At 46.7% G+C, this 17867-nt stretch overlaps 1 protein-coding gene across 2 annotated transcripts in view; it reads right to left on the bottom strand.

The window, feature by feature from the left end:
- Positions 1-12106, bottom strand: part of sntb1 (syntrophin beta 1) — a 133598-nt gene extending 121492 nt beyond the window's left edge. Inside the window, exons 1-2 of one of the 2 annotated variants that reach the window (XM_033019096.1) lie at positions 11206-12106; positions 3098-3314 (exon numbers count right to left, since the gene is read on the bottom strand). In XM_033019096.1, coding sequence (XP_032874987.1) covers positions 3098-3314; positions 11206-11469 — 481 coding nt within the window. In that variant the 5' untranslated portion in view covers positions 11470-12106. Of the gene's footprint in view, positions 1-3097; positions 3318-11205 lie in introns of both variants that reach the window. The other variant, XM_033019095.1, reaches the window with a different exon arrangement.
- Positions 12107-17867: the final 5761 nt, after the last annotated feature.

The following is a 17867-nucleotide window of genomic DNA, read 5'->3' as shown; positions in this document are numbered from 1 at the left end:
CTCTTGCTCATTTTTACCATAAATAAATAAATATATTAAAACTCTGATCTTGTTAGTGTGTATATGTGGTTGTCTTTACATCTTCGCGAAAACACTACAAGGTAACGATTACATTCTTACATATTCCGGTTGACATTTTTCCAGTCGAGGTCGGGATCACCTTATCTGAACATTTCATGCTTTTTTCTCGACATTACTGATTAAGTCAAAGGACTTTGAAATTAAAACCACCATTCAACTGATGACATCACAATGGCTCAGCCAGCAGAGACAAGCCTCAATGAAGATTTCATCCTATATTTGACACGCTATTCACGATTAAACCTTTAAAAATGCCAACTTTCACAAGATTTTTAACTATTCTGATTCATAGTTTTCACCTCGAGGCAAAGATCACTTTCACTGAACATTATGCTTTAGTTCTCGACTAATTACTGATTAATTACCTTGAATTTCAAACCGACCAGCTTCAATTATTAGCTTTGCACTGTATCTGACAATAATATTTGATAATATCACAATAATAAACCCAATACCCAAGCCTAAACCTCAGCTCAAGCTACTTGTCCCATTGCATTAACACGAGGTTGGAAAATGTGGTGCTTGGGTGAGATGCTAAACCAAGGGGTGGCACAGTGGCGCAGCAATAGAGTTGTTGGCTTACAGCGCCAGTTCGATCCTGACCGGGGGTGCTGTCTGTATGCACTTTTAATGTTCTCAGTGTGGCCATTTAGGTTTTCTCCAGGGGCTCCAGTTTCCTCCCACACTCCAAGGACGTACAGATTTGTTGGTTATTTGGCTTCTGTAAATTGTAAATCATCCCTAGTGTGTTGGATCATGCTAGAGTATGGGGTGATTACTGGTCAGTGCAGATTCAGTGGGCTGAAGGGACTGTTTCCATGCTGTATCTCTAATTCAAGTCAAGTCAAGTCAAGTCACTTTTATTTATATAGCACATTTAAAAAACAACTCTCGTTGGCCAAAGTGCTTTACATTGGCATAAGAATAGTATAACAAACAACAGTGGTTCATAGATTAAATACATACATCACTACATACATATAGCCCTCGCTCAGAGGAAGTAGAGATGAGTTTTAAGTCTCGACTTAAAGTAGCAATGTTACAAAATTTTGAGATTTTAAAAATCAAGTCTGTAATTTATCCCATCAGATAAAGCATAAAAATAAGTTTAATTTCATATCTCAAGTATTTAAAAAGTTATGGCCATTTTCATACTGGGAAATGAGCATCTTGTTCTCTATTGATTTTCTATGGACATAACAAAAAAGCTGTGATCGTGAACAGTCAAAAGCCCATAACTTTCTTAAAAATTAAGAGAACTGAATGAAATTTTCAGTTATCATAGATTGAAGCATTCTGAAACAAATATAAAATAATCTTACTTGGATGACCTGAAATTAAAGCATATAATTAGTTAGTTACCTAATTGTAGCTAATTTCAGACTTCAATTACTAGATCTAAACATCTATCCATTTCTTAATAAATGATTAACATTTTTAAATAGCCTAAATGTCCAAATAATATTCACAAATAATTCACAATAAAACATGATTTTTAAATCTCATTTACATTAATTTATAGGCCAAATGGAAGGAATTTAGTGTTTAATTGCTGTAAATAAATGCCCATTTAAATCAGCTTTCCAGTGGGTCCCTGTGGAACGCGCTGGTTTAGAACGTTCACATTGCGGTAGATTTGTGCCCCAAATGCCGAGAAAAATACTGCGCGATATAATGGGCCCAAATTGAGCTACTCGCAATATTAAACTTAGTATAAAGGGATCTTTAGAAGCCCTTTTTAATGTAAAAATATACAACCTAACTTCTGCTATTTGCTTTATGAGACCCTGCGGTTGCTGACGGTCGCGGGTTTACAGATTGATTTTTAAACTACTATAACTATTATTCAAGGCCTTTAAACCTAATAATAGCTTTTGCGACGGGGTCTTCCAGCGATTTTTCGTTAATAATTAACTAGGCTGAACATTTTCGATTGGAACAGCCTAGAGAAAATCGCGTTTTAAACCCGCCCCCTCTAAACGGCGCCAAAATCGCGCACACCCTCAGCAGCAGATCTTCAACGACGCTTCAGGTAGGCTTTGCAACATACCTACTTAAAGGAGTCGATGGAGGGGGCAGTTCTGATGCAATCCTTTAAAGTCCAATCCTTCCCTTCTGATCTCACATCCCTTATTTGAAGTTTAAAGCTGGTGACCAAAAGTAATCCTCAACCAATATTGCAAAACATTATTCATTGATTTTCTCATTTATGTTTGTCAGAGCTCCCTGTGCACAAATTGCATCTGGCAGCAGTGGCCATGTCTCTGGCTGTAAAGGATATATCCAAGGAGCTATAGAAATGCCTCATTCTCAGACTTTCACCACAGGGTTAAATTTGCAAGATTTGTAAGCAATGCGTCCATAGAACAGAACATACCATGATAACTTTACAGTTTACTCAATATCTTAAAGCAATCTCCTGCACATTCAGACACCAAAGGAACTTTAGACTTTGCACCAATAATATTTCATTATACAACTCTCCTCACAATCCATATTTAGCTTAAACAGATCCAGGGTTAGGATTTGCACTCCATGTTTAGTTTAGTTTAGAGATACAACATGGCCACAGGCCCACTGGCCCACCGAGTCCATGCTGAACAACAATCAGCTCATACAGTAGTTCCACCCGACACACTAGGGACAATTTACAGAAACCAATTAACCTACAACCCCACACATCTTTGGAATGTGGAAGGAAACCGGAGCACCTGGAGGAAACTCCATACAGACAGCACCCGTAGTCAGAATCGAACCTGGTCCCTGGTGCCGTATGGCAGCAATTCTCCCGCTACGACACTCATTTAAAAAACATTTCTTTAATAATCTTCAAATATTGTATATTATGGAGAATTTGGGAAACAGTGGAGAACAGAACTCATCCCTGGTTGAAACACACATATGGTAAGATCCGAGGATATAGGTGGACATATAGTAAATGGGTAACTACTGCACTGCACTGAATGAAAACGGCTCGTGTCTCAGATGTGGCTGTAATGTGTAAGAGGCCACTCACCCTCCAGGAGTACCTCTTTCCCAGCTCTCTTCAACACTTGCACCGCTTCGTCGTGTGTTGCGTCGCGCAGGTCCACAGAGTTCACAGACAAGATGGCATCGCCCACGTACAGAGCCTCCGTCTGGTCAGCTGCTAGACCCTTGAAGATCTTCGAGATCAGGATTGGCATCTTGTTTTCCTTGCCTCCCTTAATGCTGATCCCCAGGCCTCCAACCTCCTGCTGAAAAGAAAAAAGAAAGGCATGACCTTTGGGATTAGCGTAGACCAACCCCATCAAACTGTTGGTTACTGGCTCGGCAACCAGCTTTAGAGTCGTTGAGTCATTCAGCATGGAAACCGGCCATTCAGCCCAACCCATCCATGCCGACCAAGAAGCCCCATCCAAGCTAGCCCCATTTACCTGGCCCAGATCATTCTAAATCTCTCCTATCCATGTAGTTGTCCAAATTTATTTTATATATTGTTGTTATATCTGCCTCAAGTACTTTATCAGGAAGCTCGTTCCCTACACCCACAATTCCCCGCGTGATAATGGTTGCCCTGCAGGTTCCTAATAAATCTTTCTCCTTACACCTTAAAAATATGCCCTCTAATTCTCGATTCCTCTACATGGGGCATTAATCCCAGTTATTCCTTTTATATACAGGTGCACAACCTTTTTTACGGAGTTCCGGAAACCGAAAAGCTCCGAAAACCGGGCATTTTTCCAGGATGTCGTCTGCACACCAAAGCTCGCGTTTGGCGCCAAACTTGACCCGAAACGACCTATGGTCAACCCAGGTCTGTACTACTGTAGCGGCTGCCTCCTCCCCGGAGACCGGGGAGACACTTAAACATCTGTAAATCATTGCTTAAATGTTAGTCAGTTAGTTTGGAGGGGGGGAGGGGGTAAAGGGGGAAACTTTAATTCTTAGTCCCCTACCTGGTCGGAGAGGCCGGGAGCGGGCAATGCCTTACCGGGTCGCCGTGCAGTAAGCTCCGGAGCACTGTGGCCGCCGACTCCCAACATCGCGGAGCTGGGGCTGCGGGCGTCCGGCCGCGGGGGGCACCGGTTGTAGCTCCGACCCCGGCAACTCTACCCATGGCTGCGCGGCGCTCCAAATCCAGCGCGGCCCGCGGACCGGACGCCCGCAGCCCCAGCTCCGCGATGTTGGGAGTCGGCGGCCACAGCGCTCCGGAGCTTACCGCACGGCGACCCAGTAAGGCATTGCCCGCTCCCCGCTGGTATCCCAGCGCTATGGCCGCCGACTCCCAACATCGCGGAGCTGGGGCTGCAGGCGTCCGGCCGCGGGCCGCGCTGGATTTGGAGCGCCGCGCAGCCAGGGGTAGAGTTGCCGGGGTCGGAGCTCCAACCGGCGCCGCCCACGACCGGATGCCCGCAGCCCCAGCTCCGCGATGTTTGGAGTCGGCGGCCACAGCGCTCCGGAGCTTACTGCACGGCGACCTGGTAAGGCATTGCCCGCTCCCCGCCTCTCCGACCAGGTAGGGGACTAAGAATTAAAGTTTCCCCCTTCACCCCCCCCACCACATAAAATCCCTCCAAACTAACTGACTAAAATTTAAGCAATGATTTACAATGATTCCCCGCTCTCCGGGGAGGAGGCAGCCGCTCCAGACTTTTCAAGCCGCCCGCGCTACCTACCTAATCTACGCTAAAAATCTTCCATTCCAAAATCGGAAAAATTCCGAAATCCGAGAAGTGTCTGGTCCCAAGGCTTTCGGATAAAAGGTTGTGCACCTGTACTATAATATCACCACTCTCACTTCTACGCTTCGAGGGATAAAGTCCTAGCCTGTCCAACCTCTCCCTATAACTTATGCCCCTGTCCCACTTAGGAAACATGAACGGAAACCTCTGGGCACTTTGCGCCCCACCCAAGGTTTCCGTGCGGTTCCCGGAGGTTGCAGGTGGTTGCCGGAGGTTGCAGGTAGTGGAAGCAGGTAGGGAGACTGACAAAAACCTCCGGGAACCGCACGGAAACCTTGGGTGGGGCGCAAAGTCTCCAGAGGTTTACGTTCAGGTTTCCTAAGTGGGACAGGGGCATTAGACTCCCAATTCCTGGCAACATCCTCCTAAATCTCCTCGGCATTTTTCTAATTTAATGGCATCTTTTCTACAGCAGGGATACCTTGAACATGCATACCTTCAACTCTCACTATCACACTTTTAAAGCCTCCCACTTTCCCTTTGCCCACATACAAAATATGCCAATAAACTTTTGTCTAATATCAAAGTTGGCCTCGTCCTAATTTGAACTTTAACTTGTGGACCACCAGGTCCTTATCCATAACTATTTTGATGCTAATAACATTGTGATTGCTGGTCCCAAAGTGCCCACCCACTGCCACTTCAGTCACTAGCCCTGCCTGATTTCCCAACAGTAGGTCAACATTTGTCCTCTCTCTTTTAGATCCCTCTATATATTGGCTGAGGAAACTGTCCTGAACATCCTGTCTCTCCATTCAATTAGATCGGAGGTTCTGCTTCACTTTCCCACCCAATCCCCCTAATTCAAGTCTGAAGAAGGATCTTGACCTGAAACGTCACCCATTCCTTCTCTCCAAGACATGCTACCTGTCCTGCAGAGTTACTCCAGCATTTTGTGTCTACCCCCTATTTCAAGGCTCCTTTAGAGTCTAAACAACTGCCTATCTAGACCAGCTCTGTCTCTGCAGCTCTCTGCTGTAGTCAATTATAAAGATGAATGGACAAGAGTAATGAGGGCAGAGCAGTAGATGTTGTATGTGGTCTTTTGCCTTCAACAGGGTCCCACATGGTAGACTGGGACTGTGTTGGTTATAACACATAGGATCTAGGATGAGCTAAGCAATTGATTACAAAATTGGATTGATGCTTGTGAAGAGTCGTTACTCAGGTTGGTGGCCTGTGGACAGTGTGCGCCACAGGAATTGGTGTTGGGTCTTCTGTTAATTATATTTGGATGCAAATGTAGGTGGATATCACCAAAACTGGTGATACAGACGAGAGTTAAGAAGGTATCTGAGGTTATATCAGGATCTAGATCAACTGGAAAAATGGGCAAGGAAATAGCCGCTGGAATTTAACTGAGACAAATATGAAGTGATGCATTTTGAGAAGTTTACCCAGGGCAGTATGTAAACCGGGAATGGCAGGGCTTTGGGCAATGCTTCTGAATAGAGACTGAGGGGTAACAAGTACATAGTCCCCTGAAAGGTACAGCACGGGTACATGGGGTGGCGAAGAAGGCGTACGATTACCCTCATCAACAAGGTATTGACTACAGCGTTGTGATGCCATGTTACAGCTGTACAAAAGATTGGTTAGGCCACACTTACAATAGTTCTGGTTGACGTGATTAAGCTAGAGAGAATAGTGAAAACATTCATGATTGGAGGCCTTGCGTTATGAGAGGTTGGGTAAATGGGGTCTGCTTCTTAGAGTGAAGAATGATGAGAGGCGGAACGAGCGAGGTATATAAAATTATGAGATACTGTGGATAGTCAGAGTCGGTTTCCCAGGATAGGGGTGTCTAAAACTAGAGGGCACAGGTTTAAGTGAGAGGGAGGAGATTTAAAAGAATCCAAGGAGTAAAATGTTTCACCTCAAGTAATTAGTATCTGCAATGGGGTGGCGGGGGCAGGAACAAGAATAATATTTAAGAGGCACCTGGACAGCCAGCTGCCTGAGCAAGGTGGAAGGTAATACACGATTAATGCAGGGAAGTGGGATTGGTATAGATAGGCATGAAACCTTGCTCCAAGCAGGGGGAACAGGAGGGGTGTGGAGTGATTTATGGATGGGGATTGGGGGAGAGATCAGGAGACGTGACAATCAAAAGTAGAACGATTCCTGCAACCGGTTGGAATTGGCAGAGAGTGGGATGTAGGTTTGGAAAAGGCAGGGAGCCAGATTTGAACACACTGTACACAAAAATGCTGGAGAAACTCAGCGGGGGCAGCAGCATCTATGGAGCGAAGGAGATAGGCAACGTTTCGGGCCGAAACCCTTCTTCAGAACACACTGTACTGTGACAAAGTCTAAATGATCCAGTTTGAGCTGGAGATCAGTTCACAGGCAATATACACTCAGAAATGGTAGCTCCAATAATGAAGTATGTCATTATTGTGTTAGGCAGACACAGGAAGAGCAGTAATCGAGACCTACTCTGATGTTCACCAACATCAGATAACACAAAGCTTTCATGCCCAAGAACAAACTAACTGCTTGAGCCTTGGGATCTATTGCTACTCACAGTGCAATCCCAGACACAGAAGCTCGGTTGGAGAGGATTGCCTACAAGCACCATAACTTGAAATGTACCCCCATGATATATAAAAATGCAACCACAACATCAGCCTCTAAATCCCAGATTGTTGGATGTGCCGGACTGATGGGAGTTATCAATGCTTCAACAATACATGAAAGTGTTTGAAAAGGATTCAATCCAAAATAGTGAGTCCGTGGAAGATTCAGCTGGAAGACTAACTGAAAAAGTTAAATTAAGAGGGAAGTTTGGACAGACTGGGTGGCGTAACTCTTCACTTTACAATATTGGGAGGGGTATAATTGAAGTGTTTAAAGTGTTTGATAGAGCAATTAGAAAGAAACTATTTAGCGTCATAGAGTGATACAGTGTGGAAACAGGCCCTTCGGCCGAACGCCCACTTTCGTTGGAGAGTAGAACAAGGTGTGGTTGGGAACCTTAAAGTGGGAGGTAGACAAAATTGCTAGAAAAACTCAGGTGGTGCGGCAGCATCTATGGAGCGAAGGAAATAGGCAGCGTCTCGGGCCGAAACACTTCTTCAGACTGAAGAAGAATCTTTCATTCTGAAGAAGGGTTTCGGCCCAAAACGTTGCCTATTTCCTTCGCTCCATAGATGCTGCCGCACCCGCTGAGTTTCTCCAGCAATTTTGTCTACCTTCGATTCTCCAGCATCTGCAGTTTCTTCTTGAACACCTTAAAGTGGGAGCCTGGTATTCAAGGATGATTTTAGAGAGCACACTGACGGCATCGGGTTAACTTGTATCCTAAACAGGGCTTCATAGGTTAGCACTGAAATTAATGGTTGTGGAACCAAGACTGTGAGACAATTAAAGACAATTCAGCCCTGATCTAAATCCAAAAGTTAATGACTCCTAATTCCCATGTTCCATCTGAATTGGGAATAGAAAACAGTGTATTTTACAAAGACCAGAACATGGGGTGTCTTACTTAACACCTTGCTGCCACAATGAATTAATTTCAATCCCTTGGTTCATATAGGTACTACAAGCCTGTTCCAACTGAGGAATCAGTTCTGATCTGCAACATACAAAGTGATAAAAGTCTGGCTCCAATTACACCTGGTGGAACTATGCCAGAGGGGAAGATAAAAGAATCCAAGACACTTACTCCCCCACATCCCAGTTGCCCCTCCTTTCTCAGTTACAAAGAACTGTAGTTCAGCCTCCAAGCAGGCCATCTTCTGCAGGAATTTATTAAGATGAGGCCACTTTGGTAAACTCAGCAAACCTTTCTGACCTTGATGGATTCATCAACCATTCTGAAATGTCCCATAGCCATTCCACGCACCCCTCCTCCCCAAGAGATTAAGACCTCTCTGCCTATAAACAAATAGGCACCAGGGCTGGTTTAACACGAGGCCAATGCTGGTCAGGTCCTTGATAAAAAATTAGCCTGAACCTGCAGATTCCATACAATCCATGCCTGTCCCTTGCCCAGAGTAGGGGAATTGAGAATCAGAGGACATAGGTTTAAGGTGAATGGGGAAGGATTTAATAGGAACCTAAGGGATAACATTTTTACACAAAGGGTGGTGGGTGTACGAGCTGCCGGAGGAGCTACCCGAGGCAGGTAGGATCGCAAAGTTTAAGAAACATTTCAGACAGGTACATGGATAGGATAGGCTTAGAAGGGCCAAATGCAGGCAAGTGGACTAGTGTACATGGGACATGTTGTTCGATGTGGGCAATTAAGGCTGATGGGCCTGTTTCCACACTGTATGACTCTACATTGTGAGAATCAATGTCCCCGTTTTAACTAATCATTACCTCTTCCAGAGTAGAACAAATCACTTTTGTTCCAATGTGAATAATGAAACTGTACGGAAAATAATGAAACAGTTTGATGTTTCTGGTCAAATTAAAGAAATGCCCATAGGGATTAAATTAGCTAATACTCCCTGGTGATAAATATATTTACTAATTTCACTGAGCCACACTCAACGAGTGGTTTGTGAAAGGAAACTAGTACTGGAACAGTCATGAATTGTTTGATAAGAGAGCAACTCGTGAACTGGCACAGTGTGAGGTTATTACTAACTAAAGATCAGGTTGAGCAGAATGCATGTTCTGAGAAATAAAAATAAAATCGCAATCTTTGTCTTGAATTACAGCTCTGTTGCCAAGTCCCATTGAATTTTAAATACAAAGGGGACCATTCAGCACTCGAAGGGTTAATTGCAGCCTCCACAGATTCTGTGGTATTTCCATCTGCAAACACTTTCTGCAGGACTTTCACTGGCCAGTGAAGGATGGTAATAATTATTAACCAATGCCCTGCCCTCGATCTTAAAATAAATCCTGTTAAATGTGGAAATAGTGACAAATATTTAAGAATAAAAAATAACCAGATATATCTAATTCAAGCCAGAAACAGTGCAAACAGACCACTAGAAATCCCATCCATTTTCAAAAGCCTAGGAATACAGACTGAACATGGGGGTTGGGAAAAGATTGGGAATGTCAGAATAACATTGGGAATCTAGACTGGGATATTGTTGCAAGAAATAGCAGTGCTAGGAATCTAGGAATATCAATATTAGGATGGGAATGTCACTGCTGGGATTCCAGGAGGGATGGGAATGTGTAGGAAGGAACTGCAGATGCAGGTTTACATTGAAGATAGACACAAAATGCTGGAGTAACTCCGCGGGACAGGCAGCATCTCCAGATAGAAGGAATGGGTGACGTTTCGGTCGTGGACCTTCTTCAGACTGAGTCAGGGGGATGTCACTGCTGGGATTCAAGGAGGGATGGGAATGTCACTGCTGGAATGCAGGGAGACAGAATGTCAACATTGGGAATCTAGCAGAACCAGGGTGACCGAGAATGTCAGAGCTGGGGATCCAGAGAGACTAGGAAAGTCAGAACTGGGGCTGGAGTACCAGGGAGACTGGAAATGTCAGAGCTGGGGTTCCAGGGAGTCTGGGAATGTCAGAGCTGGGAATCCAGGGAGACTGGAAATGTCAGAGCTGGGAATTCAGAGTCTGGGAATGTCAGAGCTGGGAATCCAGGGAGACTGGGAATGTCAGAGCTGGGGATCCAGGGATACTGGGAATGTCAGAGCTGGGGATCTAGGGAGACTGGGAATGTCAGAGCAGGGAATCCATGGAGACTGGGAATGTCAGAGCTGGGAATCCAGAGACTGGGAATGTCAGAGCTGTGGATCCACGGAGACTGGTATCTCGTGTTGGGTTCGCTAGACCCCGGACACAGGGACAGATCTGGCCCGCCTCGGAATGAGGTGGTGGGATTTCTCTGTGAGGCCGGGAGGGGGTGAAACTCACTGGGGCCAAGTTGGACTGAGCCAAGGGCACGGCGTGCTGGAGCAGTCAGAGAGACAGGGAGAGCAGTTACAGCTGAGCAACACACGGCGCTCCCGGGATAGATGCTCAAACTTCCCAGCCAAAGACGCTGCAGCTATTCCTGCAACTCCTCCTCGCACGGGAACTGGGACCCTCCTAGGTCCCCACAATTTTTTTGCTGGGATCCCCCCCCCCCCCAATCCAAACCTACCGAGACCCCCCACCCCGCCTTTCCTGTAACCACCACCCCCCATCCTCTTCCACTAAATCCCCTGGGACCCCCTCCCCTTCTCCTGAGATCCCCCATCAAACGTCCCGGGACCCCTTTCCCACCAAACATTCTTCTCCGCCGCCCCGAAGCATTTCCAGTGATTTCCCCCACTCCTCCAGGGATCGCCTCTGGTATATTTTTCATTGCCGGGGGGACTAAAGTCCTCTCCAACTGGCGGCCAAGGTTCCCTGGTCACCTGAAGTTCAGTCCCAGCCTGGGGGAGTAAACAGACTAAAAGGTTCCCCCGGCCGGGACGTTCACCCCGTACCTTGATGACCCTGACGCTCCTCTTCCTGTTACTGATGGTGTCGGGGATGGTGTCGGGCAGGTCGGCGAGGGCATTGCGGACGCCCGCTGCCCTGGGGCTGCAGTGATCTCCGTTGGCCACTCCGTTCCAAGCCGCGGGCTCAGCCGACTGGTCGCAGCACAGGATCAGACTCTCCTCGTTCAAGCTGGCCAGCACCCGGTGCCAGACCTCCCGCACCAAGACCTCCAGTAACCCACTCCTCTGCACCCTGGCTGTTAACGCCATCTCTGTGGCATTGTATTCATTCCATGTCCCGGGGGGGGAGAGAGGGACTCTTCCAGGCCACTTCTCTCTCTTGCGCGCACACACACACACACACACACCGTGCTAACAAATTCCTCTGCCCAAGTCCTGTTTGAGGTGGAGCTAAAAGCGATTAGGCAATAGCATAACACAGATTCATCTCCACCCACCCCTGAATGCGGGCCAGAGTCAGAGCATGCAGGGTGCTGGAACACAACTTAGAGACAAACTTCTAGCGACCCGATTAACACCATCGCTCAACGGAGTAGGGGCTAGGTCTCGGAGTGAAAAATTCATCAAAGTTACCCCCAACGTCGGATATAATGGACCCATCTGTGCCCCGCCCTCCAGAACGGTGGCTCTTAAAGCAACGCCAAACGCATACAAGTTATGGCTAACTTTTGAAAAGTTTTGAGAAGCCAAGATTCAAGTTCCCGGCAGGCAGAGATTTAACTCCTGTTTAGTTGCACTTGCATTAAAGCGGGCCCTGACACGGGCCGATGTGATCTTCATGATCACACAGATTGGGTGGGACAAGGCAATCGGCCGATTGTCAAGTGTCTCCTGTATACCAGGGGCCGTCTGCTGAGTTGGCCGGAGAGCGAGCTGGTGTTTAACGAGACGCGCTGTAAACCGGGGTGCGGCGTGCGTGGGGCTCCGGGTGGGACACAGCCAGCATATCTCACAGGAGACGGCGACCTCAAGTGGTCTGAGCTAGGACTGAGAGAGGAGGGGCAGGAGGAGGAGGGAGGGTCAGTTTGCCTACCAGTCTCCCCTCTCCCTGTTCCCCCCTTCTGTAAATTAAAAAAAAAGATTTGAAAAAATGCAGACGCTGGAAATCTTAAATAAATATAGAATAGTCAAAATAGAACGGTCTCGACTTGAAATGTCAATTTCCATCCACACAGGCTGCTTGTCCTCCTGCCTAGTTCCTCCGGCAGTTTGTTATTTTTTTTGCTCCAGATTCCAGCGTCTGTGGTGTCTAATAGAGGGAGGGGGAGGGAGAGAGAGAACCTGGATGACAACAGTTAATAGAGAGGTGGAGCTGTGAGGGAAGAGGGTCGCTATAAGGACATTTACATTTGATAATCAAGATAATTTTTTAAGTAAACAATTGACATTGCTCTCTGGTGCATAAAGCGAGCTAGCTTTTGTTTCTTTTATGTTTATTTTTTATTTTCTTAAATAGTATGTTATTTTTTTAATACACCTTCAATGGTGCCTTGCATTGTTTTTGAATGTCAGAGGTCTTGTGCCTGAGCAACAACACTGGCAATGTTATTCACCTTTACAAACCACAGCCCAGCCCACCTCCTATGGGTTGCAGGAAACCCAAAATAGAAACAGACTGTAAATACTCAGCAGGTCAGGGTACCTATATGATGAGACAATTCAAGTTCAAGTGAGTTTATTGTCATGTGTATAGGACAATTAAATTCTTGCTTTGCTTAGGCACACAGAAAATAGTAGGCATTTACTACAAAACAGATAAATGTGTCCATATTTTTTTATTTATTTTTTTAATTTTTTTAATTTTTTTTAAATTTATGGGCGCCTTTCAAGAGTCTCAAGGACACCTTACAAAAATTGAGCATGTATAGGAAAAACATGTAAGGGGAATGAAATAAATAGTAGAGACATGACTAGTACACAAAGTAAAGACAGAATTCAATACAAAACACAGCATGAGGCAATTAATGCACAGATGAAAAGGGACGGGGACGTGGGGCTAAGGATAGGCAGAGGTGAAGAGATGGGTCTTGAGGCGGGACTGGAAGATGGGGAGGGACACGGAATTGCGGATCAGTTGGGGGAGGGAGTTCCAGAGCCTGGGAGCTGCCCTGGAGAAGGCTCTGTCCCCAAAACTGCGGAGGTTGGACTTGTGGATGGAGAGGAGACCGGCTGATGTGGATCTGAGGGACCGTGAGGGTTGGTAGGGGGAGAGGAGGTCAGTGAGATATGTGGGGGCCAGATGGTGGAGGGCTTTGTAGGTGAGGACCAGGATTTTGTAGGTGATCCGGTGGGAGATGGGAAGCCAGTGAAGTTTTTTGAGGACTGGAGTGATGTGATGCCAGGATTTGGTGTGGGTGATGAGTCGGGCAGGCTGCGTTCTGGACCAGTTGGAGTCGGTTGATGTAGGTGGAGCTGATGCCAAGGAGAAGTGAGTTGCAATAGTCCAGTCGGGAGGAGATGAAGGCATGGATGAGTCTTTCAGCAGCAGGCGGTGTGAGAGAGGGTCTGAGTTTGGCGATGTTGCGGAGATGAAAGAAGGAGGTTTTAATGACATGGCGGATGTGAGGCTCAAGGGAGAGGGTGGAATCAAAGATCACGCCAAGGTTGCGGGCCTGGGGAGATGGGGAGACAGTGGTGCCGTCGATGGTGAGAGTGGGGTTATTGATTTTGCTGAGTGTGGCTTTGGAGCCTATGAGGAGGAATTCTGTCTTATCGCTGTTGAGTTTGAGGAAATTATGTTGCATCCAGGTTTTTATAGCTGACAAACAGGAGTTGATATGGGAGAGGGGGGGGGGGTTGTGGGGGGATTTGGTGCCAAGGTAAATCTGGGTGTCATCAGCGTAACAGTGGAAGTCCAGATTGAAGTGGCGGAGTATCTGACCAAGGGGGAGGATGTAGATGATGAAGAGGAGGGGGCCGAGTACGGAGCCTTGGGGAACGCCTTGAGTGACTGCGGCTGTAGCAGAGGTGTGGTTGTGGAGAGAGATGAAGTGGGATCTGTTGGAAAGGTAGGAACGGAGCCAGCTGAGTGCAGAGCCTTCAATGCCGAGGTCCTTGAGTCTGGTGAGCAGGATGTTATGGTTCACTGTATCGAAGGCTGCGCTCAGGTCGAGGAGGATGAGGATGTTGAGGGAACCAGTGTCAGCAGAGGTGAGGAGGTCGTTGAGGACTTTGAGGAGAGCAGTTTCTGTGCTATGGAGGGGGCGAAAGCCAGATTGGAGGGGTTCAAGTAGGTTATACGCAAGGAGGTGGGAATGAAGTTGCGACGCAACGATACGCTCCAGGGTTTTTGAAAGGAAGGGGAGGTTTGAGATTGGGCGGTAGTTAATGAGAGAGGAGGGATCAAGACCAGGTTTCTTTAAGATTGGTGTAACGGCAGCAGTTTTGAAAGCGGAGGGGACAATTCCTTGGGACAATGAGGAGTTGAAGAGATTAGTGAGGTAGGGGCAGAGAACGGGGAGGCAGAACTTCAACAGGGGAGTGGGGAGAGGGTCGAGGGAGCAGGTGGTGGGTTTGGAAGAGCTGGTGAGTTTGGAGATTTCAATAGGGGTGACCAGGTCAAACTGGGAGAGGAAGCAGTGTGGATGAGGGGTAAGGAGGTCAGTGGAGATGTTGAAAGGAGGGGCCGTGGTAGGTGGTGGAGTAGATGCTGGGGAGTCGGGTACAGGGGATAAAGATTGATAGATGGTGCTGATTTTATCAGCGAAAAAGTGGAGGAATGAGTTGCAGAGATCCGGAGTAGAGGTAGGGAGAGTGTTGGCTCGAGGCTTGAGGAGGTTGCCCACTGTGGAGAAGAGGGTTCTGTGGTTTAGGCAGGGATCGGTGAATATGGAGGAGAGGTAGGCAGATTTTGCAGCAATGAGGGCATCTTTGTAGTCAGTGAGGTGGAGTTTGTAAGCTTCAAGGTGGACTGTGAGAGATGATTTCTTTATAAGTCGTTCGAGTTGGCGACCAGTCTGTTTCAGTTTACGAAGTGCAGGTGTGTACCAGGGTGAGGATGTGTTGAAAGTTACGGTTCTTGTTTTGAGGGGGGCCAGAGTGTTGAGGGAGGTAGACAAGGTGGAGTTGAGATGGTTTGTGAGATCATCAGGTGAGATGGGGGTTGAGTCCAGGGGGAGAGTGGTGGAGAGCAGGTCAGAGAGATGGAGGGGATCAATGGATTTTAGATTACGGAAGGTGATTTCTCGGAGGAAGCGGGGGCGAGGTGTCGGAGAAGGGATGGTGAACCGTATAAGCTTATGATCAGAGAGGGGGAAGAGGCAAGGATGGAGTTCGAGTACCGGTTGATTTGTGGAGCAGACCAGGTCAAGGATGTGACCTTTGTCATGGGTGGGAAAGGTGACGTGCTGAGAGAGAGAGAAGTTGTCCAGTAAAAAGGCGAATTCAGATGCGAGCTCATATGCCATGATATAAATATATACACACATGAATAAATAAACTGGTAAAGTGCAAATAACAGAAAGTGGTTATTAATAATCAGAGTTTTGTCCGAGCCAGGTTTAATAGCCTGATGGCTGTGGGGAAGTAGCTATTCCTGAACCTGGTTGTTGCAGTCTTCAGGCTCCTGTACCTTCTACCTGAAGGTAGCAGGGAGATGAGTGTGTGGCCAGGATGGTGTGGGTCTTTGATGATACTGCCAGCCTTTTTGAGGCAGCGACTGCGATAAATCCCCTCGATGGAAGGAAGGTCAGAGCCAATGATGGACTGGGCAGTGTTTACTACTTTTTGTAGTCTTTTCCTCTCCAGGGCGCTCAAATTGCCGAACCAAGCCACGATGCAACCGGTCAGTATGCTTTCGACTGTGCACCTGTAGAAGTTAGGTGCAGGAGTAGGCCATTCGGCCCTTCGAGCCCGCCCTGCCATTCACTGTGATCATGGCTGATCATCCACAATCAGTACCCCGTTCCTGCCTTCTCCCCACATCATTTCACTCTTCTATCTTTAAGAGATCCATCGAACTCTCTCTTGAAAGCCTTCAGAGAATTTGTCTCCACTGCCTTCTGAGGCAGAGAGTTCCACAGATTCACCACTCTGTGTGAAAAAGTTTTTCCTCATCTCCGTTCTAAATGGCTTACCCCTTATTCTAAAACTGTGGCCCCTGGTGCTGGACTCCCCCAACATCGGGAACGGGTTTTCCTGCTTTGAGCATGTCCAAATCCTTAATAATCTTATATGTTTCAATAAGATGCCCTCTCATCCTTCTAAATTCCAGTGTATACAAGCCCAGTCGCTCCATTCTAACAACATATGAGAGTCCCGCCATCCCGGGAATTTACCTCGTTAATAGAGGTTAATGAGAGAAATAGAGGTAATGAAGGAAATAGAGTTAATGTTTCAGCTTCAGTTCCCTTCATTAGAATAGTTTGTGTCTTGCTATCAAGTATCCAGTTTGATGCATACATGAATGTTACATTATGGATCAGCTGTTTTTTAGGACATACATTCCATGCAGCAGACCACACCCATATTCTGTGAATGAATAGAAACAGAAAAAGTCGTCAGTTTTTAGTTTAGTTTAGAGATACAGCGTGGAAACAGGCCCTTTGGCCCACCAAGTCTGCACCGACCAGCGATCCCCGCATATTAACACTGTCCCACACACACACTGGGGGCAATTTTTACATTTACCAACCCTATTAACCTACATACCAGTACATCTTTGGAGTGTGGGAAGAAACCGAAGATCTTGGAAAAAACCCACGCAGGTCACGGGGAAAACGTACAAACTCTGCTGGGAGAAGCCCAGAGCCACTGTACGGGTGCCCTGATGATGAGGGCCAGCGCCCCCATGTGGTCCTGGACTTTGTTACCAATGTAAATTTTATATGTACTGTATGTATATATGGTGAGTTTCAGTATGGTCACTGCCGAACCCAGCCTCATTCCCGATGCCACTAGAAGGGACTAGATCATAGACTTGTATTCCTCCCCGGCTGTAATCATTTTGCTTTTAACATGATTATGTCTCCAGTGAATCAAGCACTAGACCTCCAGCTGGGCACAAAGTCCAAAGAAAATTGCTCTTTAACCACAGTCTTGGCTGTTGTTCCACCTGTCCTTCCTTCCTTCAGGAACAGGAGGGTCCACTGGATCTGAGAAAACAAGCAAGAGAGAGGGCAGGGTGTGATGGTGCGCAGTCCCAAGCTGTGAAGGCAACAATTCCTTTATCAAACTGCCAGATGAAGAAGAAACAATTGAAAGGTACAGCCACATAAGTGGAGAGAGAAAAAGAGTGCTGTATTTAATAGAGTCCTGACACGTGCATGTACACTGATAGAGATTGATGCAGAGTCACACAGGAAACGGGATCTTCGAGCTTGCTGACTAAGATATATCATCTACACTAGTTCCACTTGCCTGTCTTTGGCCCATATCACTATAAACCTGTCCTATCCATGTAACTGTCCAAATGTCTTTTAAATATTGTTATAGTACCCGCCTCACTTATTGTACATCCTCTGGCTGCTCGTTCCATATACCCACCACTTTCTGCGTGGGAAAAGTTCAATTTTGGGTATTAAATCATGATCATATACACCTACAAGATCATCCTTCCTCTTCCTGCATACCAAGGAATAAAGCCCTAACCTGATCAGCCTCTCCCTACAACTCAGGCCCACGGGTCCTGGCAATATCCTTGTAAATTT

The sequence above is a fragment of the Amblyraja radiata genome, chromosome 4, assembly GCF_010909765.2.
Source record: "Amblyraja radiata isolate CabotCenter1 chromosome 4, sAmbRad1.1.pri, whole genome shotgun sequence".
In the NCBI taxonomy this organism is placed as follows: Eukaryota; Metazoa; Chordata; class Chondrichthyes; order Rajiformes; family Rajidae; genus Amblyraja; species Amblyraja radiata.
This window is presented reverse-complemented; position numbering and strand designations above follow the sequence as displayed.